This window comes from Periophthalmus magnuspinnatus, chromosome 3 (genome assembly GCF_009829125.3).
Source record: "Periophthalmus magnuspinnatus isolate fPerMag1 chromosome 3, fPerMag1.2.pri, whole genome shotgun sequence".
NCBI lineage: Eukaryota > Metazoa > Chordata > Actinopteri > Gobiiformes > Gobiidae > Periophthalmus > Periophthalmus magnuspinnatus.
Genome location: NC_047128.1, coordinates 13,225,816 through 13,249,309, shown reverse-complemented (window position 1 = coordinate 13,249,309; position 23,494 = coordinate 13,225,816). Strand labels below are relative to the sequence as shown.

At 40.6% G+C, this 23,494-nt stretch overlaps 1 protein-coding gene across 2 annotated transcripts in view; it reads right to left on the bottom strand.

Annotated features, from left to right (window-relative positions):
- Window positions 1-23,494, bottom strand: part of large2 (LARGE xylosyl- and glucuronyltransferase 2) — a 131,927-nt gene that overhangs the window by 16,034 nt on the left and 92,399 nt on the right. For both annotated transcript variants that reach the window (XM_055232108.1, XM_033986439.2), the window contains 10 exons: window positions 23,387-23,469; window positions 21,346-21,469; window positions 13,531-13,702; window positions 13,321-13,425; window positions 12,023-12,135; window positions 9,593-9,718; window positions 7,876-8,031; window positions 5,356-5,519; window positions 3,962-4,240; window positions 1,424-1,570 (listed from right to left, as the gene is read on the bottom strand). In XM_055232108.1, the coding sequence (XP_055088083.1) occupies window positions 1,424-1,570; window positions 3,962-4,240; window positions 5,356-5,519; window positions 7,876-8,031; window positions 9,593-9,718; window positions 12,023-12,135; window positions 13,321-13,425; window positions 13,531-13,702; window positions 21,346-21,469; window positions 23,387-23,469 (1,469 nt within the window). The remainder of the gene's footprint in view (window positions 1-1,423; window positions 1,571-3,961; window positions 4,241-5,355; window positions 5,520-7,875; window positions 8,032-9,592; window positions 9,719-12,022; window positions 12,136-13,320; window positions 13,426-13,530; window positions 13,703-21,345; window positions 21,470-23,386; window positions 23,470-23,494) is intronic.

Here is a 23,494-nt window from a genome sequence, read left to right as displayed (position 1 = left end):
ACTACCATTTAATGTTGACAATCATATTCTATTGTGTAAAGAAAAAGTGTTTTTTATTATCATCGTGGTATCGGAATTGGTATTGAATATCGAGTTTTAAATTTTAATATCATGAAAACACTGCTTGTAATGCACTTCATAGGGGTTGTTGAAGACTCTCAAAGCACTACACACACGACCACCACCGATCGCTCAAGCGCAATCCACAATCATACTAGGCAAAGTGGGTGAAGTGTCTAGCCCAAGTACACAACGACAGAACTTGGTCCGAGCAGAAATCAATCCTCTGGTTGGGGGACCACTGCCCTAACAACTGAGCCACTGTCACCCTCTGCCATGAAAAGTAAGTCAGACAAAAGAAGAACATGCAAATTCTACAAAGAAAGGCTCCAGATAAAGTAAAGTACAGTGGTCCCTTGCTATAACGCGGTTCCTTTCGCGGCCTCGCTGTTTAGCAGATTTTTTTGTGCAATTTTACATGCTTTTTTACAGCGTATGAACGTGCACTGAGTTCTGCGTCCTGATTGACTGAGGGACTGTAGACCAATGTCCGAACATCAGTCTCCTCTGTGCCGTGTCTCCTGTACAGTACAGAATGCGTTCAGCCAAGTTTACATACATGTTCGATCGCAGCAGTGTGACTCTGAAATGCTGTCTGTTTGCTAATTTTCTTCCTGACAAAACCCACAACTCGCCAGGATGAAGAGGCGCGGTCAGAGGAACTGCGAAATACACGTGAGTCACTATTAATCATTTCTTATGTGTCCAATCTCGTAGGTTGATCGTTACAGTATTTCTAAAAGCTGTAATTTTTATTTACAGTATAGGAAAACGCTTATATTTTTATTTCTCAAACAAATGTTTGGGCCTGAAAACAGGTCTTGATCTTCGGTTTAATTCTATAATACTGTACTTATTTTTTAAATCTATGAAGGTTTGAACTTTGAGAGTGTTTAAACAAGAGAGAAATGTGAAAAAATGTTAATGCCTGTGTGAGAAAAGTGTATAAAGTGTGTGGTGAGGGGTTTTACAGCATTAAAACGTATATAATAATTGTAAAACATTTCGCTTATTGCAGGTTATTTTTAGAATGTAACCCCCACCATAAACGAGGGACCACTGTACACTTTTATTGATTTTTGTGAGGAAATTCTTTGATGGTATTTGATTCATCCTTCAACGCCGCAGGGACACCTCATCAGGAGCAGTGGGACCCATCTCCAGATCTTGAGCTAGTCTTAGTAAGAACTTCCTTAGCTGGAGGACTAGACCTATTGTAAATATTTTAGATTGATGGGGGAAACTGGAGAGTCCAGAGGAAACCCACACAGACACAGTAAGAACATGGAAACTCCACACAGAACACAATCTATATAAATGACCCTATATCATCAGTAGTAGAGATCTGATCTGTGTGTGGTACCTGAATGTGTAGAGTGTTCCCATGTCCAGCATCGAGAGCAGCTCTGCTTTGGATTTGGGGAAGGACAGTCTGTACCGCAGCGTTTCAAAGGCAGGGACCACCAGGGCTTTTTTACTGTGAGACATGTCCAACTGCACCACACTGCGCCTGCAACAGAGACAGAGACATCATATAAATGCACTCTCTCTTCCTTACATCATTAAGCCTGTGTCTGAATATCCACCACAGCCCCTAACCCCACGTTCACTTCACAGCCCCTCACTCTTATAGGGCACTCAGTCGATAAAGTTCGAATGGCATGAGTATTTATAGACTAATAATAATTCTACAAGTTTTTGTCAATGGACTGGATTATTTGCTTTTTGTCTGAGATGTGGAAATGATTGCTCTTTTAACAGCTTGAGATAGTAAGAAGTAAGTAGTTAACGCTAGCAACTTTACACCATAACGCTTTATTTGAGAGGGTTTTATTCATAATCACGGGTCACAGTGCTTAGTTAAAATCATGCTTCTATCTGCTTTCATTCAGTCGTGTTGTATCCAGTTTAAGACCTGTCTCAGTCCGCTGGTGTTTTTACAACTCTTGCAATGCATTGTGGTCTATACTAACCAACCGTCGCTAGACACTATTTTTCAAGGTGCATTGTGGAACATTTTTAGTGCACTACTTTTACACAGACTCAGACACCACTAAAGATGGCATAACCACCAAATAGTGCTTTAGCGTGGGCGTTCAGACGCACAGCCCCCATTATTTACTATGAGACCTGCCTCGTTGCCGGCACAGTTGGGACACAAGAAAAGGAATCATGATTATTCCTCCGTACTATGTATTTACCTTATTCTGCAAAGTTGCTGTGGGAGCGCCATCATCATTAGGGTTTATTCTTATTATTTTCCACGGCGATGCCGATCTTTACAGCAAATCAGTTCTATGTGGACTTCAAAACTGTTTTAAAGCCTCCAGAGAATCAGTGCAGTGTTGACAAATCAACACTACTTTATATGAAATTTTAGCAGCAAAACTTTTCCCAAATTGTCAACTTGTCCCAAATTTTTTATCACATTTACGGTAAAGTGGGCGGGGCCAAATAAGGTCAATAGAGCTCGGGATTGTGACGTCATACATCATAAAATGTTAAACCAGTGAAGATTTTCAGATGCTAAATAATAAGTTTAGGGCTCATTGAAAAGTATTCTGACTATAGAGCGACACGTGTATTAACCAACCCAGCAGTTTACCTGGTTCTTCCACCGCACTTCTGTTTACTTTTTAAAACTGTTTTGGCTAATGTTTCTCTATGGACATTTTGCACTACTCCCACAAATATGGCGAATTTCCATGGTAACAAACTTTTTTTTTGATGTTCCATCTCGAGCTCTAATTTTTTTTTTTTTTATTAAAAATAAACCAAAATTACTTTCAATATCAAATCCAAATCATAATCTTTTAAGAAGTACCACTTAACAACAAATTTTAATAAATTTCTCAAAGCCTGAACTCTGCACCAAACCACATGCTTTCACTGACAGAGTGTTGTCGGTCAACCTCTCCATTAAAAACACCCAAACTGATCATTTACTGTTTGAAATGACTGCATCTCATTTCAGTTAAAAGTCAATAGCTGCACAGTCTTAATTTTCACACTCATTAATGCACTCTCTTCTCTTTCATACTGCCGTTTTGACCCAAAGTACACTGACTAACTGCAAACAAACCTTGGTAAGTAAATATTTTGAGCAAAAAGCAAATATTCCTTACAGCTATGAGAGAAGTTCCATTGAGTTGTATTCTTTAAAGGACATATAGTCATTCCATACACACTGTCTTATTCAAACGTTAACGTCAAGGAAACTGTTTATGTGGAGTCTGTCCTTGGCCGATACAAGAAGCAAAAACATGCCACTGCAGATGTGATGTGAGGGACAGTATTTTCAGCTATTTTCCTCTAAGAAAACTTAGACTCAAGGCCACAGGTGATATTCAACTTATTCTGTTTAGTTATTCACACAAATAACTCATATCATGTTTTAAATACGTTATTTATCCAACATGAAGACCATGGAGCTGTATAGGCTTTCCATGGCATGGCAAAGAAAGACGTTTCAAACATATTACGGTTAAGCTGTCCTCTGCACTTGACCCATCCTTCACTATATCTGAGTTAAACCTGCAGTTGACCCATCCGTCAGTGTCTCTGTGTTAAACCTGTGAGGAGCAGTGGGCGTCATAGTGCAGCCAGGCAAACATGTCGAACACAAAGGACAAGTATAATTGGTTTGTTTCAGCTTTACCTGAGGTAACCTGTGCATTTAAATAAAAACATCATATTGTCCTTTAGTTAGTTTCAGTTTTACCTGAAGAAGTGGTAGAGACCGTCTATGGTCACTATATTTGTCCTTTTGATTAGTTTCACCAGAGGTAGTCAGGTAAAAACAGTATATTGTCCTTTAGTTAGTTCAGTAGTAGTTTAGTAGTGGTAGTGGTATACATGGTCATTACCTGAGGTAGTGGTACAGTCTGTTTATGGTCTTTACCTGAGGTAGTCGTAGAGGCCGTACATGGGCAGGAAGTCGACGTCTGTGAGGAACACATAGGGGGTGGGGGCGTTGCGCAGAGCCACGTTGCGCAGCAGGTTGACGGGGTAGAACTGTCCCTCACGGTACACAATGTGGTAGCCTACGTTCTTTCGGTTCTTCAGGACTTCAGAGGCCTGGGCGTATCTCAGGAACTGTTGGGCCTCTGCATCTGACATGTACAGAGCCAGGCTGATCGGCCCCTCCCAGTGCTTACAGATGGCCTCCAGCATCTGCAGCCTGAAATATAAGAGACATTGGGTCAGATACATGTATGAGAGAGACACAAGGGCATTCTCAAGTATACTAACGACAGAAATCTTAGGAGAAAATATAGCATCTGCAGGCTGGAACAGGAAGGGCTGAAAAATTGTTTATGTACAATTATTCAGCCCAAGTTAATACCCCAACTCTAAACCTGAATCATTCTTAATAAACTGTTTGTTCATTATGATTTAAGCTTTCCTTTATACTTTATCAAGGCTGTTAATGGTGTAGTTATTATAAAGTGTTACCAAGCAAAATTCAGCTTCTATCAGTCACTCTGAACACCATAATTGTTTTCTTGCACTTGAATTGTTTTTGATTATTGAGTTTGGCTGCTCATCCCTCTGAGACTGTGTTATTTTAAAGTGACAGAAAATTCATGTTGATATGAGAGAGAATAACAAGTGCATTTCATTTTGTCCCATTTATGTTTTCAGTCTTTGCTTTGGGAATATCACACTATTGTTTGTTTTGTCTATCCATCTCCTCTACAAAACTAAAGCAAAGACATGTTCAAGCCGTTTCCCAGTCCATGAGTATTTTCAACAAACACGTTCTAGTTTCTTAGGTTTCGGCCGCTGCTTTGTCCTTCAGGGTCATCTCTGAGTCAGGGTCAGGTCTGTCCCAGGGCCAAACTGTTTTTTAGGGTTTTTCAAGGCTCCTCAAGGTACGGCCAAGGAACTACAGCACTAATAAGCCAATATATGAGAGAGGGAAGAGGGAGAAAGAGAGCGAGAGAGAGAGAGAAATAGGAAAACAATGAGGAGAAAAAGAGACAGAGAGAAAAGGGAGGTAGAAGGTATAGAGGAATAGAGACAATGAATGAAAAAAGGGGAGTGCGAAAGAGGGAGAGAAAGTTTGAGAGAGGGGATGAGGGAAGGAAAGAGGGAGACAGAGGGAGGGAGAAAGAGGAAGGGAGAGAGAGGTGGTGAAAGAAAGAGGAGAGAAACAGAGGTACAGATAGAGAGAGAGCAGGAAGGATACTTCTGCTATTCCAGTGATGCAAATCTCATTTAGAATCGGTATTTAGTCCTAGTTCAATCCTGCTTCAGTCCTGGTTTAGTCCTAATTCAGTCCCGCTTCAGTACCTGTCCATGGATAGCTGTGCGACCAGGGTGATGTCGCTCCCGTTGTCTGTTCTGGGGTACTCGTAGTGGAGGAAGTACAGGTGAACTCTGTGGACCGTGAGACGCTCTCGTCTAAAGTCATAACACTGATCGTCCTCATCCAACTGCTCCAGCGCCGACTGCAACTGAGGAGAAACAGGAGAACAACAGGTTAGGTGTGCTGCACTACAGGGTTGTCTCCATGGAGATGCTATTGCTTTATCTGAAATGTTCCACAGCATGGCTTTAAAGTTATCTATTTTATATCCATGGACACAAGCAGATGGTGCAACCAGGCTGAGTTACATGTTAAATTTGGGGAGAGGTCAGGTATTTTTAAGCAATAAAATGCAAGATAGACAAGATATTCCAGGTAAAGCAATATTTTTGACCAAAAAAGTTAAATAGTGCACCTGTAAAATTATTGTTTAACACAGATTAGACCCAGGTGTTTGGAGGCTTATGTAATGATTTAGGTAGTCAGAAATAAATAAAATGTGAACTCATTAAGAAAGTAGAAGAGAAATCCCAGTAATTCCTAATAGATTTTTCACAACATAAGAATTTTGCTGTGATAAAACACAATTTATTTAAAAAATAAATGTAACAGAGTAGCTCATTAGACCCCTTCTGATCTCAGACAGTCAGTAGCAACATTAGCATCATTAGCATCATTAGCATTAGCGCTAAGAGGCTGTAATTGGTCCTCATCAGGAGCCATCAAACACCTGCCGGGCCCTGTGCCAGCTTTGTTTCTCAAGTTTGAACTAGGCCTAAACAATTTGAGAACAATATCTATTTGTGATTATTCTGACATGGCTATTAGATTTGTGATTTATGTTTTAATAATGCAACAGAATATGTTTGTACACATCTAAACTACAGGGTTAGCAACTTTTATAAGACAGGAGATTCTGTTGTTTGTCAAAGTTTTACTTTCATTTTTGAGGCTCTCATTTCCCTCTCCCTTTACTCTCTGCGCTCCCACTCCCCCTTCAGAGTGCTATCACAACACATACATTGCTAACTGTAAAGGGGGTTTGAAAAGAGATCGACAGATTACTTAAAGATGCATGGATGACGTCTAAAACCTCTTCAGGCATGTTTTTGATTAAATAATAACATAATAATAATAACATGGTAGGAAGGTAAAAAATGTTGATCTTGCATAATACCTTAAAAATTGCAGCCTTTGTGATTTACCAATCACATTCACTCAAATTGCGATTTTGATCTGATTGCGAATCTTGCAGCACTAGTTTGTGCTAAAATGCATTGCGTAAAATTAATAGTTTAAACTCAGAGATCTGGAGCAGAGCCCAAACCAACAGGTCGTCTTCCCCCGGGACAATGAGGTCAGGTGGGTTTGGCTCAGAAGCAGTGGTTTAATGGCACAAAACAGAGAGGAGCCAAGAACGGAGAACTTAAGAGAAGCAGAAATGAACAAGGACTTTATCAAACCTGAAGTCTTAAAAGCAAATGCAAAAGTTTGGCTCTTGTGAGAGTGCTTAGCCATAGTTTTGAAGGCAGTCGTCAAAGCAAAGAGGAGCAAACTTCCACGTCCCCAGGCAATCCTAGAGTGACATTCAAGACATGAAATTCAAGCCCTTGCCCCAAATCCTGTCCACGTTGTCCAAAATATTATCAGCCCGGGATCATTAGTAGTGATTGGTCAGTAGACACCAGACTCCATTATCTTGTATGAAAGTGAATCATGGATCTATAATAAGAAATAGATGAGACACTCCATCTCTGTCCTGATGTGAGCTCCACTAGTGGCGGCTGCAGGTACTGCAGCTGTTGGGAGCTCTGGCCAAGAAAGAATTCTTCCATAAAGCACAGTGCATTTTTGGAGGAATCAAACTGGCTGTATTCGGCTGATATGGCACCAACAGCTTTCACTAAGGTCGCATTTTCTCTATTTTTACAACATGAACTTTTCAGAACTTTTAAATGCTCAAAGCACCTAAAAGTTAGCTTTGTAAGATTTAGCCTAACCCCGCCCTAAGCCCGCTGTAGCTGCCATCGCTCTGATTGGTCAGGTCTGATCATGTGGCGCACGTTTCTGTCTTCACATGGTGGGTGGAGCTGGGCAAGTATTCAGAAAGTAAAGAGGAAGAATAAACATTTTTGGCCACATGCCAATGAGCTACCAATATCATGGCATATTTGGTTCATTTTCCAGATCTTATTAGACTTCCATGGAGTGAATGCACCGTGTGCATGACACTGCTAAACCAACTCCTCCTCTCCTGCTTTCAGCTGAAAACATGCTCTGTGCACTTCTGTGGTGAATACAACAGGGCTATGACTCCAAGAGGTCCGGTCTGTGACAGAGGGACTGCTCTTAATATGTAACGAGGGACAAAAAGATGAGAAAACTGAGGGACTGTTCACCCTGTCTCCTCTTGCTGAGCTCCGTCTCTCAAAACGTCAATGATCAACTTATAAAGTAAACTAGTACTGAGCTCGGCCCATTCGTTAGTGTGTGTTAGTCCTCACCTGTACACTTTGAGGGCTGCTGGGGCTGGGACACCCGAACAGCTCTCTCCTTAGAAGGTTCCCGTCATACTCTAAGAAGGTCAGATATAGGTTCCTGAAGAACTCCACGTGCTTGTTCTTCACTCGCAGCTTCTTTGGAGAGTTCCAGTGGATCACCTGAAACAACACAACCAAAAGAATTCAGTTTAAATAATCCAGAAATGTCCTTTTTGTCTTTTTATATTGTATTTACAAAATGTGGTTCTTTATAAAGACGTTAGGATATGTAGCCTTACCTTAACAAGTTTACATAACAAGGTAACTACTTCTCCTAATTTACTGCAGTTTGTGCTTTTCAATTCAAATCAAAGGGGAGAGACGTTCAGTCTTTGGTCTGTAGCATAGACGGTATACACACATGAACGAAGCTAATCTACTGACTGCTGTGCTCTAAATAGGAAGTAAGCATGGGTGTGAAGTTGTTCCTTCAACGTTTGGTTCCAATTCACTTTCTATTGAAAAACCATCTCCCTTCTCTTTGTAACTGTTGCTGTTCAGACTCGTCATTCTCATCTTAAATTTTTTTTTACCCGCTCTACACGATCCTAGTGTCTTTATTTTGCTATTTTGTGGGAAAATCAAGATATGAACATTAATAACAGACCAATCAGGTGCCCTCATTCCCTGAGGTCAGCTTGATTTGATTGACAGCTTTGTTGCTAAATGCCTGCTGCCAAACCAGCGGTGTGGGCGAGAAAGGTCGAGTACTTTCAACAACCTTGCTCCGGATTGGCTTGTTTGCAGATTAGCTGCCATAACTGCTAGCCTTGATTGGCTTCATTTGGCTGAAGCCGAACGCTATGGTTGACGTTAGACATAATAAGACCCCATGGAGATGCAGGAACATTTATTTGTTCATCAAGTACATAATAATACATCAAGTACATATATAATAACACTGTGACCACTCATATTTCTATCAGAGTACAGTTCCTCTCTCAGCCCTATGGGAGCCCTCCATATTAAATCATAGAGTGTATGTCAAATGAAAAGCCAAGCAGAGAGTCCGCGTCTCCTCCGTGACTCCTGGACCTGCACCGAGCATTTTTCATCTCTGTCAAAACGTTTCCTCTGCTCTGAACACATAATTCTACTACACTCTCCACGGGCCAGGGAGGGCAGCATGGACGGGCAGTGCAGTATGTCAGCAGCAGTAGTAGTAGTAGAGTGGTAGAGTGGTATTACAGTAGTAGTAGTAGTAGTAGTAGTAGTAGTAGTAGTAGTAGTAGTAGTAGTAGTAGTAGTAGTAGTAGTAGTAGTAGTAGTAGTAGTAGTAGTAGTAGTAGTAGTAGTAGTAGTAGTAGTAGTAGTACAGTAGTAGTACAGTAGTAGTACAGTAGTAGTACAGTAGTAGTAGTAGGAGCAGTAACAGTTGTAGTAGTAGTACAAATAGTACTAGTAGTGGATAGTTATGGCTTAGGGTACACTTTATTGTCCTCATAGGTAAATTTGTCCTCTGCATTTGACCCTTCTTTAAATGCCGCCGGGGTAACCTAGATCTAATGGAGCTATTCTAAATGAGGCTATAAACAGTAACTGCCAACTGTTTCCAACTGGAGATGCTTTTTAATCAAGGGAATTTGAACCTGGTGAATATGCATGAGAGTGCTTGGTCAGACAATAGTAGTAGCAGAAGTATTAGTATTAGCAGTAGCGGCAATAGTAGTAGTAGTAGTACCTTGAGATCAGAGACTTCGGTGTAGCACTGCTCTGAGCGGGTGTGGTCAGACAACTGGACGTTCCAGAAACAGGGCAGCTGATGCACCAGCACCGGGTTCTGCTTGATGAAGGCGTTAAAGATGTCCTGGGCACAATGATACACAACATTATACAAACATACACATAATATACATAAACTTACACAAGGTTATATAAACATATGTACTACATAAATACACATAACACTAAAGAACATGCTAATATCACAGGGTGCGACTTGGACCTATGAGCAGTTTCTGTTACCTGATTTATTTTCACATGTGTCTGTCTAGACTGTAAATATAAATGGACATAGCTAACTTGCTAGCTGCCGCGTTTCAAATAGGAGTCGGCTCCATCGACTCTGGCTCCAATTCACTTGGAAAACTGTGGCCCCTCTCTCTATGAACATTAATAACAGACAAATCAGGCACCGTCTTTCTCCGAGGTCGCTCTCTCTAGCATTAGCAACAGGTCCATGCTGAACCAGCGGTGCAGGCAGGAAGGGGCGTTACCTTCAACAGCCTTGTTCCTGATTGGCTCTTTGGTTGCTATGATATTCGAGGACAGAATTTATAATATGCAACTTGGCTCCAAGTTCCCCCCTATAACTGCAAGCCCCGATGAGCTTAATTTGACAGGAGCCGAATGCTATGGGTGACATCACACTCACTTAGTCCACTTCTTTATGCAGTCTAAGTTCTTTCCCCAGTACAGATATAGTTTAAGTAGCTCTTGAGGTCAAAATAAGTCTACTGTGTACTGTCTGCATCTAACTATGAACCTTTTTATTGTTTTATAATCAGAAAGTGGATGTTAGCATGCTAGTTGCAGTTAGTTTACAGTCATGGCAAAACTCCAAACTGGGCTCTAGAGTTATGAGAATTGCTTCTAAACTCATTGAGGTGAATAATTAAGATGCTCAGAATGCATAAGGTACGTGAGGAATAAACGTTTCTTTGAGTTCAAATTAGTGGTGGACAATATTTACAAAAAATGTACATTGTTTTTCACATATATTTGCAATCCATCAAAAATGTGCTAAAACCTGCTTGAAAATATCTAAAATATCTCAACCCTAATATACATATTAGGGTTAAACAGAAAAAAATCACATACTAAAACTAGTATCAAAACTAGATACTCAATTGAGCAGGTATTGATACTAAAAAAGTCACGTTCACAGGATAGAAATGAACCTTTCGTGAATAACTTTAGAATGATCTTGAGCTGTATCAGAACAAGTATAAGACACAGAGACTAGTATAGGCCCATGGACCACTGTGGAACCTACCTGGACCACTGAGGGATTCCACAGATATAAGGCCACATGAGAATATAAAAGAAAGTACTACCATTTAATGCTGAAAATCACAATGTATTGTCTAAATAAAAATTAGATTAGATTATTATCATCGTGGTATCAGAATCAGTATTGAGCATCAAGTCTATTCCTTAGTCACGATACTAACATTTCAAACTCTATTTTGATACTAACACATATACAACATATACCGGTTTTGTATATCCAGTATTTTATAGACACTGTACATGGCAGCTCTGGTTGAAATTACTTTATTATTTGAAACTTTTAAAAGAAGCGTGAAACTAATTTTCCAGTTTGAGGACACATCTGTATTTGCGGTGGCCTCAGATGAAGGGAAGGCCAAAGTTAATCAAATCCTCCATTGTGACAGAAAATAGGACGAGCAACATGTCCAGAGAAAATTGAATTAACTGGTGCACTTCACAAACACAGTGTAGAGTCTTAGCAAAGTTACACGTACAAAAACTACATTAGTACAGAAAAGCTTATTAATCAACATTTTAACCTGTTCCAAACCAGCTGTACCAGAGGAACTACACAACAGTGGGTCTGAGTAGGGGTGGGGGAGAGGCCAAAAAAATGGTTTCTTGAGAGACAGATCACAATTTCGATTTTATCACAATTTACATAAACTTATTATTTTTATATTACCCTGAAGAGGTAACTAAAGTAACCTGCTTCTTTTGAAAGCTCACACCTCACTGCAGTTGGTTAAATCCACCTGTCACTCACTCAGAGTGGGTGGGAGAAAGTGTGTTTGATTGATTGTCACAGGGCTGGGATCACGATTACATTTTTATCACCGTATTGTCAAGTATTCCCCCATAACTCATAAGTCAATGGCCTTTAAATCTAAATAACGCTAAAATGTATGAACTTTAATAATGCAGAGAAGCACTTCCTGGTGTGATGGCCTAATCAAACCCTAAAGCATCAATACTTAATGTGTCAATGAAACAAAACACAACCACTGTTATGTTTATGATGGGAAAAAGCATGGTTTAAAGTTGAACATTGAGAGTTTATTATAATATAGACTTTTACAACACCACATCTGAATAATATATAATGTTAGTTCCTGACCTGATCGGCCAGAGAGGTACTCAGCATGCTCATGAGCTCCCTCTCCGCCGTGAGCCTCCACATCTGCTCCCAACGCATCCTCCGCAGACGCTCCAGGTACAACAGGATCACACCTGAACACATATATACAGGTACAGCATGTTTGCATATAGAGAGAGACAATATGTTTGCATTTAAATAAACTGGATCACACCTCCACAAGTTAAGTTTAAACATTTATATAGAAACAGGATCACACTTGGACACAAATATACTGGTAGGCTGTATTATTTACAGACAGTATTACACCTGTGCACGTATAGAGACAGGATCAGACCCCTTAGAATGTTCTATCTGACATTATTGTCAAAATGTAGTTATTCTTTAGACTGCTGCCCCCGCGACCCGGCCCCGGATAAGCGGAAGAAAATGGATGGATGGATAGTTATTCTTATATTCTTGTTCCAGAATACCTTCTGTACAATTTGATTTGAAGATTTCGTAAGGGTTGGTACATTTTTCAGGTTTATATGAACAAGAATCCATTTGCTCCAATTGTACTTTATGAGAGGTCAGAACATTAAACCTTAACATCTCAGAACTGCCCAGATGACAGCCAGGGGATGATTTATAAACACAGGATCACATTTGGACTGTATTTCATTTTTTGAAGGTTTACTGTTTTAATATTGGCCAGAATCTAAGTATGACAAACTTCAGCAGTATGTAAACAAACATTATTTAGATTATTATTTATCTTAATCATCATAGCAGGGTGAAACCATAGACTGTGTAAAGAAGTGGACTGAGGGAGTGTCACCTGTGGCATTTGCCTCCAACTAAATGAAGCCAGTTGAAGCTAGCAGTTATACTGGCAAATTTGGGGCAAGATCCATATTTGGAAATCTGAGCGTTTGCGTCGTAACAATCATAGAGTCAATCAGGAGTGATGGTGTTGAAGGTAATGCTCCTTCCTGCCCAGATCCCTGGTTTAGCAGGGGGCAGGTGCTTAACAACGATGTCAATCAAACCTGCTTCGAATTCTAGTGGGAGCCACCTGGGGTAAAAGTGGCACCTGATTGATCTGATATTCATATCTGATTTAGGCCAAATAAAAACACCAGGATCATGCAGAGTGTTTTAATATGAACATTTTAAGACCAAAATGTAACAGCAGCAGTTACAAAGAAATGGGTGACGATTCGATGGAGCCAAAATGTACCCATGCTCACTTACAATTTGGAACGCTTCAGCTAGCGGGTTAGCTATGTCCATTTATATACAGTCTATGGCTTAAGCACAATAATAGAAGGCTGTACCTGTGTTGAACCCTCGTCCCAACGCTGGCCACGGTTTGTGATTCTTCCACAGATTCCCCAGGTACCAGTCGCTTTGATTCTCCACCAGACCAATCACCTGCTTATCTGAACACAAAGAGAGACAGGATAAGCACTCTCACAGTAACACAGGTAGAACATGCACAGTCCACTCAGAGAGCTCAAGAGTCTAACCCACAATCTCCCCGTTACCTGTGAACTTCCTGAAGATGCCCCAGAGCTCGGCGATGTCGGTAGCAAAGGTGATGTCCGTGTCCAGAACGATGACTTGACTCAGGTCTGGGGGCAGGGCCTTGGTGAGGGTCAGTTTCATAAGGCCATAGATCCCAGAGTAGTGCTTATTTGGGATCCATGACACCTCCGACTGGAACATAGAGACACAAGACACAAGGGAAGAGTTTTTAAATTGGATCAATACCATTTTTTTTAATTTTTTTTTATCTAATAAAGATTTGAGACAGATATTTGTACTTTTTAGCGTATTGGCCATCTGTCTTACTTTTAAATCTCCAGCATTTGTTTTTGTTTGGGCCCACCAGCTGCCTAAAATACAGCACTTAACCTTTCAATTTGTGGTAGCCGATCTTCAAACGGAGAAAGGAGGAAGTAGATATTGTTCCTAGCTCTCTCCACACAACTTAGCTTAGCTTCAGAGATCAGATAAGATTGGGCTTCTTAAGGTGGTATAGCCGTGTCAAGGTGGTATGATCATGAACTACTAATCTCTATATAACCTATGGGGGAAAGTAACTCACCCTTTTACAATAATACATTCTGCACCTCAGTTAATGTAAAGTAGAGCCAGAAACATGGGCATGTGTTGGAGGGCTTTGCATTGGAGGACAGATGCCGTGGATGCACGTCAGAGAAAAATACATGACATGAGTCCAGGGGGTCTGTTGCAGTCTCTGTGAGCGCCTTTGGATGTTTTGTGTCTTTGTGAATGATGCAGACCAGGTTGAGAGAGTGTCTCTAGTGTATATATTACGTAAAACCCATCAACGAAGGCGATTGGTTCAGCAGCGGTGTATCTGGGTCCATGACTAGCCTTTATGCTAGCCGGTGCAGCTGGCATAATTAAGTTGCTGCTAGTTTGTGGCTGATGTCTTTCTACTTTTTCCAGATAATGACATCGCTACGTCACAGGAGCATAGTCTCCGATTGTGTGGCGCTGATTGTCAAATGCCAAAAAGTTCAGCTTTTTCAACTTTTGGACGAGCGAACAAAGTCTCCGACGCCTGAACGCTCAAGATGTGTCGTGTCAACATCAGATTCACACTGCTCTGACACTTGAAAACATGCCGCAAAAATGCAGGGAGGCAAGACAAGTATCCCCCATAGACTTTGCTTGTGTGAACACACCATAACTGCTGCTGTGAGCCTTGTCATTTTGGTCTTAAAATGTTTGCATTAACCTGCTCTACATGATCCTGGTGTTTTTATTTTCACTATTTTGTCCCTAAATCAAGACAAGAACAGACCATTGAGGTGCCCTCTTTCTCCGAGTTTGCTGCTGCTATTACCAAAGCAACAGGTTTTGATTGACAATGTCTGCTCCCGACCAAACCAGTGGTGTGGGCAGGAAGGGGCGTTACCTGCAACACCCTCGCTCCTGATTGGCCCTTTGGTTGCTATGATACTCACGACGCTCGAAATTACAAGTATGGAGCACCACTCTAAATTAGCCGCTATGACTGCCAACCTCAATTAGCTTCATTTAGCTGGAGCTGAACGCTACGGGTGACGTCACACTCCTTTAGTCCCTTAGTTCTTTATACAGTCTATGATACCATTATATCAGCATTTACTTGTAAGTTTGTTCAGCTTCAGTCTCAAAGCAGCATTAAACCAAAAAACATGATTACAAGACTTCCATTTGAGAAACAGCTCCTCTCATTTTCCTCCTTTCATATAAACAGCAGCTACAATAAAGTGGCGCAGCTGTCATCCCAGAAAACACTTAAGGAGATGTTTGAAGCTCCAATTTGACGTTTGGAAATGGTCCCATCAAGGTCTGTTTTGGTTCATTATCTTAAAGCAGGATTTCCACAAAGCCTTTTTCTGGTGCAGTTAATGCCGCCATCTTTGATCATAGACACCGGGTCGTCCTCACCGCGCTTTGAAGATGCGTGCAGTGTGCAAAACTGTTCTAAAAGGTTTGTGCGGTGTGCAAAACCTGTTCTTAAAGGGCCAGCGGTCACTTGAATCGCATTTATGCACAAACGGACCAGGGAGGATTCAGTAAAGGAGGATTTCGGCTTTGAAGTGACACAAGAAAGAAAGAGTAGAAAAGGAGAGGGAGGAAGTAGAGAGATGGGAGAGAGGGAGGGTTAGAGAAAGAGTGTTGCAGAGAGTGACAGTGGGGGAGAAAAGGGAGGTAGAGAGAGAGCAGTGAAGCAGAGAGAGGGAGAAAGAAGAGAGGGAGCTAGCAGAAAATAAGTTCTATACTGCATAGGAAATGACAAATAATCCTGCATCCATGGTCTGGAATTAAACTTCTCTATCTCCATGGTGGCAATCCTATGTGGTCACCAGATTAGTGGAGAACTGACCCCACTCACAGTATGAACGCATGTTTTTCAAGGTAATTCAGGTCGATAAAAATACCTGAAAATGAATAAATGCATGATATCTGTGTTAAATGCCATTCTAGGGAACATTCCAGAGCAACAACATCTCCATGGTGACAAGTGGGTGGATGTCACAGATGTTGATTTCTGTTTAATTCTGGGCTCTTGGGAACAGGACATTCAGATTAAACAGACCTCCACAGACTACACAGTGTGTCAGACAATAACACAGTACATGCTAACAGTGTGAAACGTGCTAATACCTGGGTTTGTTTTCACTGAAGTAAAGACATGTACATTAGGGCTGCACAATGTGAAACATAAAATCCTAGTCACATTTTTGGCTTATGCAGATTTGTGTGAAATTATTAACAAAAAAAACCCAAATAACAAAAACAGTGCTACTGTTACAACACGCCATTCGAGACAACTGTTGTGATTTTGGGCGTTACAAAAATAAAATGAATTGAATTGAAAATGAACAAAAACACAACTACTACTACTACACCAACTACAAAAACTGCTACTACTCATACTAATAAGACAGCAACAACTGCTAGTACTACAACTACCACAACTCCTCCTCCTACCACTACTGCTATTACAGCTATAACTACTGCAACAACTACTACTGCACAACAACAGCTACTACGACTGCATCTACAGCCACTAGAACTACTACAAAAACAACAACCACTACTTCTATTACTATTTGTCTTATTCAAATAATTTGTTTGAAATTACTACTACAACTACTACTAGAGATGCTCCGATCCAGATTTTTCAGTTCCGATACCGATGTCGTTACTATAGTTTTAAGCAATTGGCGATACCTGGGCAAAGATTGAACAGATAATGTATTTCCTTTAAACACAAACAGCATGAGGTCAATACCAGTATCGTATTTGTGTATCCCTGACTACTACTGCAATCACTACAAGAGCAACAACTACTATTAAAACTACTAAGTGACAGAGTGGTTAGAGAGGACACTGGCACAGACTGGTAGCCACTTTCACCTCTGTCAGTCCCAGGGCAGCTGTGGCGACCAAAACTAGAAAATTCATGTCATTTTAAACCACATGCACGACAGATTCAGCCCCACAGAGTGAAACCAGACCAGAACATTTACATATACAGTGTATAACCTCTGCTTATTTAGTCCTCTGTGCACAGCAGATGAGGAGGAAGAGGAGAAGGAGGAGGAGAGGAAGAAGGGGGGGGGGGGGGGGTGAGGAGAGAATGAGGAGAGGAAGAGGTGAGGAAGAGGAGAGAAGAGAGCAAGAGAAGAGGAGGAGGACGAGAAAGGAGAGGAGAGAAGAGAAGAGGAGGGGACGGGAGGAGGAAGAAAAGGAGGAAGAGGTGGAGAGGAAGAAGAAGAAGAGGAGGAAGATTGTTTTGGGTGAAAAAGTCCAGTGAGTTGCTGAACTGAATAATGAGTGTATTGTAGAAACTGGGAGATGGAAAAAGTTGTTATGACTCATTTTGGAAGGAAAAAAATCCAATTTCCCATTTCAAATATTGTGATCGGTTTGCAATATGTATTTTTCAAAATCTATTTCAGTTCACATTTTAAACACATGCAGGCGCATTATTTGAACTACAAAACGAATAGAAAAATCCCATGCATTTCATAACATGTATGCAGATGTCGAAACTAGGGCTGCACGACTCGTATTAACATTTTTCTGACAACTATTGTGTTCACGATGAGATTTGCAATATTTATTTAAAAAGTAGGATTCAGTTCAGAATTCACAATGTGAACAACTCCAGGAGAATTTAAGTGACACTGTGTGACTTTCTGGAGGTCACCTGCATGATTCAGTGGAAACAGAAAGTTAAAACCAGACTTTGGAACATTCTCCATGGAGATAAATAACTTTTATACTGTGGTAGATTATAGCCAAAGGAACAACACTTCCATAGAAACAAGCAGGAGGAGGCCTGAAAAAAAAGTAAGTCAGGTTTGTGGAGATGCAAGCTCACTCACAGTCAGGACACATGGTTTTCAACGGAATAAAAACAACCAAAATGTAAAAAAAAACAAAACTGTTTGGCGAAGTCTAAATCCCATAGAGACGCAGGAAGGGCATCTGACTCACAAGGACATTTATTTTTCTACAGAGGCAACTGTTTTAATTGGAAGTCTTTTAAATAAAACTACAAAACACTCATTTTTTTACATTTGCGTGGGATCCAGAATACACACTTCTCCAATACTTGTGAGTCTGATTACCAGTGAATCTCCGAGTTCAGATGGGTGTGATTGGCAGTCAGTCAGGGACATGTATGGACCGTTCATATCTGTCATGAGGCACGCATTATCTGCCTCTCTTGTTGTCTCCCTGTGTGCTCTCCCCCTCCCGCACCTGCCTGAGTCCGGAGCAGGGCGGAGTTGCTGGCTCCTCCCGCGCGCACCTGGAGCACATCAGCGCAATCGCCTCCACCTGTTGCGGAGCTTAAGATGGATGAGCTTCAGACACTCGGTGCCAGACCGTCCGCGTGTCAACGTGACTATTCTTGCTTCATTTTTTGCATTCTGTCATTTTGACCTTTTCAATGCTAATTGGAATTTTTGCTACTCTCCAGATTCCTGCTCTCCCGCTCTTCCTGCTCCTGACTCCGCACCCCTGCTCCGGTACAGTCCACCCTTTGCCTTCGCCTCCTGTCTTGTCTTGGACTCCAGCTTGCTTCCCGTCTCCTGCCCTGGCCCCCGCTCTCTGGACTACTCCTGCTCGGCTTGCCCTGGTCTCGACCCGATCATGTCCTTGCTTTCCCGTCCCCGCTCTGCACTACGCCCGTCTGGTCTGCCTCCCGCTCCCTGCTCTCTGTGTGTGATTAATGAACTATTGACTCATATTTCTGCACAAATTGTGAATAAACACTGTGAACTTGCCCCGAGTCTGCACTCCTTGGTCCGCACCTGCCATTACGACAATATCAAAACAAATATGGCTGCTTATGAGGAAAAAAAAAATCTATATATATATTAGGGGGGACCAAAAAACATGTTGGATTTCTTCAGAACCAATAAGACAAATTAGATTTTGTTCAAAATGTTAGATGCCCAATGAGCTCCTTCACATGTGTCACTGAAATAAACAAATTTGACTGGACGATTATGTTTGGTTCTGGCTCGAGGCATGACAGAGGGAGTGGGGATCAGACAGAGTTATCAGTGTGGAATTAGCAGGCGATGCAGACATTAGTTTGTGCAGTGTAAAATGAAGTATCCAGTTTGAGCTATGCCTCATAAACCTGTACACTCCCCTGTGTTTACGTGCAGCGTTTATCTGCACTGCTCCAACCAAATGAACCAGTGTAATGATGTGGTCGCTTCATTTAATGCATGTGGGCTCAATAATAAACACAACTCAACCATTACAATGAGTTATGTCTGAAGCACAGGGCTATATCTGGACTAGCCTCAGGTCCCTCTGTTCAAGAATAAAATACATTTAAAAGGTCCTGTACCACATTTTTTCCTCTGTATTTGAGCTAAATGTGTCAGCAAAATGTCCCAGTGCAGATATACGGTACAAGCAGGTCGAAATAAGTCTGCTGTGTGTTGTCTGCATCTAATTATAAAGCGTTTTAATGTCCAATAATCTGGAAGCATGTGAGTTATTTGCATCACAGTGAGTACGTTTATATCTGCACAAGTCTGCGGTTATGCGCTTATTGCGGTTATGACAGTAATCTGGACATGGCCTTTACATGCACTCAGAGAAACAAGGAAACTCATTTACATGCGCAATCAGAAGCTAAACATTTTGGCAACCTTGCTAACCTTGCCCGTGTCTAATAACAAAAGAACAAGAAATATTTTAAAATGAAGGTGTTAAAAGGTGGTTGTATTGAGTTAGTTGTATTTTGTTAGTTCTATTTTATTGAGTTAGTTGTATTTTGTTAGTAAGTATAAAATGTTATTTAAAAAAAAATAAAATCTGGTAGGTATGAGTGGTTTTGGGCAAGTTGCTGCGGCAAGTGTCTACATGCCACAGTACCCTGGGTACTATCAGAATATCCCAGTGGGAGGCTTATCCAGGATACTGTGTTTACATGGATACTTACAAAACCAGGATACTAAAAAAACCTGATAATAACTGTGATACTCATACACATGTAAACACACTCAGTGACGCCACACTTTCTTCTGGTCTCTGAAAGTTGTGAAAAGCTCTTATAAACTCATCATGGTGAATAATTAGGATGCTCTGAATGCATAAAGTAAGTGAAGAATAACTTTTAGACCACTGCAAAAAGTTTAAAATGAACCAAATGTGTTTTACACGTTATTTAAGACAGTAAAAATCAGGTCCAGCTCCTTTAAGACATGTTTCGTGCATTATTATCAATTACATCTGTGCAGTATATACTATTTGAAGGCCAGTAATTCTTAATTTTATTTTCTGTAATAATTCCATTCATAAATCTGTACCCAGAGGCATGATCTATGGATGCTCCAAGTACAACTTCACTAAGGACATACGGAACACTTACATAAAACATTTAACAATCAAATGTTTTCATGAAAATCTTGCAGTGTAGTAAATACTTTATCTACAAAAAAAAAATATATTTTTACATAAGCTGTACTTAGAGGTCAGGCCAGAGCGATTTTGAAAAAAACTATTCAAGAACTATAACCAGAGAAGACATACAATACATCCCATATATTTCACATATTTATTTTATATTTGTAGAGGTCTAAGCTACAAGGTTACCCTAGCTGTAAATATGTATATGTAAATATAAGATTCTCATTTCTAATCTTTCATGAACATGAACATGTTTTACATATGGACAACTCCAACTGCACTGCTGCATATAAACAGAGCACTCCCATGATATTTGGAGAGGCATTCAACTGCACGGAGCAAGAAACAACCTGGCAATGTCCCTCTTACTTGTTTATCTTTCATTGGTTTGGTCCGCTTTGTTAAGAAGGAAAGTAAACAGTAAACTGATCTATATGTGTTAGACTGACCATGAGACACAGAGAAAACATGAAAACTCCACAAACACTCTACAGCAGGCATGCCCAAACTGTGGCCCGGGAGCAAAATTCGGCCCTCAGACCAATTTTTCTTGGCCCTCAAGCTTCTAAGAGACTTGACCCATATTACCTTAAACAGTACTTTTTACTGTACATTTCTGAAAGTCTACTTTAACAAGCCAATCTCAAATATTTAATGTGTCCCATTGAGGATGTAAGGATGAATAAAGGTCTAGTGGTTCAGTATAAGTTCGTCCAGTCTATGGCCCTCAATCGGCCCTCAGCTTTGTCTGTGTTTTTATTCGTGGCCCTTAATGAGAAAAGTTTGAACACTCCTGCTCTACAGTTTGGGAACAGAGCCATAAACCATATAGCTGTGAGGCCTGCCCTACCCCTGTGCCACACGCTAGCTTGATGCTGTAGCTGCAGTCTCACCTTGAGCGTCTCTGCGTCGTAGAAGCTGACCTGCACCGAGGGAACCATCCAGGACTGGAACAGAGCACTGAGGATCTGATGAGCCACCGAGTCTGTGATGAAGTGAAAGTGCAGAGGGTTCCTCCTGAAGAACATGGCAGAGAACATGTGTGAGATATTTAAGGTCTGTGTCAGAGAATTATATGCAGCCTGTGCTCTAGGCCTGTCATGATAACACATTTTGAAGTTCAACATATTGCTGAAGTAAATATAGACAATAAACGATAATATTGAAACTGATTTTTGCCACTGACACAATAAACAGAACACAATTTAAACCACAGAACTATTCTAGATCTACAATAGTGTAAAAAACACACACTGCAATAAATGAAGAGCAGAATGAAACATTTAGTCATTAGTTTGCATCTGTAATGAGTCTTAAATGTTATTAAATCAATCTTTTAGCTCAAATCTTGTTATATAGCCAAAAATAAACAAATTTTCCAGTGGTGCAAAGAAAAAGTACACATGATGAATATTGACCCCAAACAAATATAGTTCCATCTTTCATGTACTGAATGATAAATCGATATAGTGCTTATTGTGACAAGCCAACTGTGCTGTTACGGTTTTAAAAAGGTACTCCAATCACAACTGAGGTTTTTTCTTATACTTAGTTTTGTACAAAAATACAGGAAGTAATGTTGAGTTGTAAAACAGAATCCCTCTAACTATGTCGTTAACATGGATAAATTCATTCAAAATGCAGAGACAGGCTTTTTTTCGGATGGTTTAAACCTTCATTTAACTAAATAAAGATGCTGTCATTTATTTGTATTAGTGTAATCAAAACTATTGTGTGAATTAGACATGTTTTGGCCCTTGTTAGTATTTCGGTTGCTAGGTAACAGTTATAGAATTATCTCACATGTCACATCTGCTGCTTGTGTCCAACCACCTCTAGGTGCTGGGGTTTAGGTAGTGACCGTTCAGATCAGAGAGAGTCCGTTTAGGTTTAAACCATAGACTCTATATATAAATGGGCATATCTAACCTGCTAGCCGCTGCTTTCTAAATAGGAAGTGAGCAGGGGCACGCTTCCTGCTCCATCGACTCTGGCTCCAATTCACTTTACATTGAATTTCAAATTTGTCCCTATAACTGCTAGCCTCAACGAGTTTCATTTTGAGTGGAGCTGAATGCTGTGGGTGATGTCACACTCACTTTGTCCACTTCTTTATCCAGATTATGGTTTAGACCAGCTAGATACCTTAATCATGATCATTAATCAACTATTTATTATTTAAATAGTTGATAATTTAATCATATTAATTTTATTTCTTCAGTTTCAACAGCACATACATTTATCATCATATTTGAGAACGTGCACAACAGAAACCAAATCAGTTGTAAACATAAAACGTCTTGTATTCCATGGTATTGTGTTCACCATGTTGACATGTGATTATTATTCAGGCCGAGGGGAGAGGAGTCATGAATCTTTGCTCTAACAATGAGCAGATAGGACTGTGGCTGTATGCATTATACATACACACCACACCTCCACAGCAGCAGAATAACAGGAGGAGGGCCATACATACATGCAAGGAGTTTGGCCCGTCTCTGCAACATTTGAATAATGTTCATAAAAAGGCGCTGTGCCTGATTTTTGTCTTAAAAAAGTGAAAAACAGAACTAGTTCATTTTAAACAGTTTGCAGCGGTCCAAAGTTATTCCTCATTTACCTTATGCATTCAGAGCATCCTAATTATTCACCACGATGAGTTTATAAGTGCTTTTCACAAATTTCAGATTTTCGGACAATAAAATGTTTCATAATTACATACAGACAGTACACAGTGGACTTATTTTGCCCTCAAGAGCTGCTTATACAATGTATCTGTACTGGAGCAAGACACATTTTGCTCAAATCCATGGAAACAATCGGGCAGAGGGCCTTTAACCTCTTGGACATGTCACTGTTGTGATGAGATCTGACTCACAATAAACATATTTGTAATGTGTAATGATGTTATATAAAGAGAGTGAGTGTACTGACCTGTGAAAGAGGACAGATTTGACGAGGGTGACCACGTCTCTGCTGGCGTTGTGACCGGCGCACACACACGCCACATGGATCAGCTGCACACACACACACACATATACA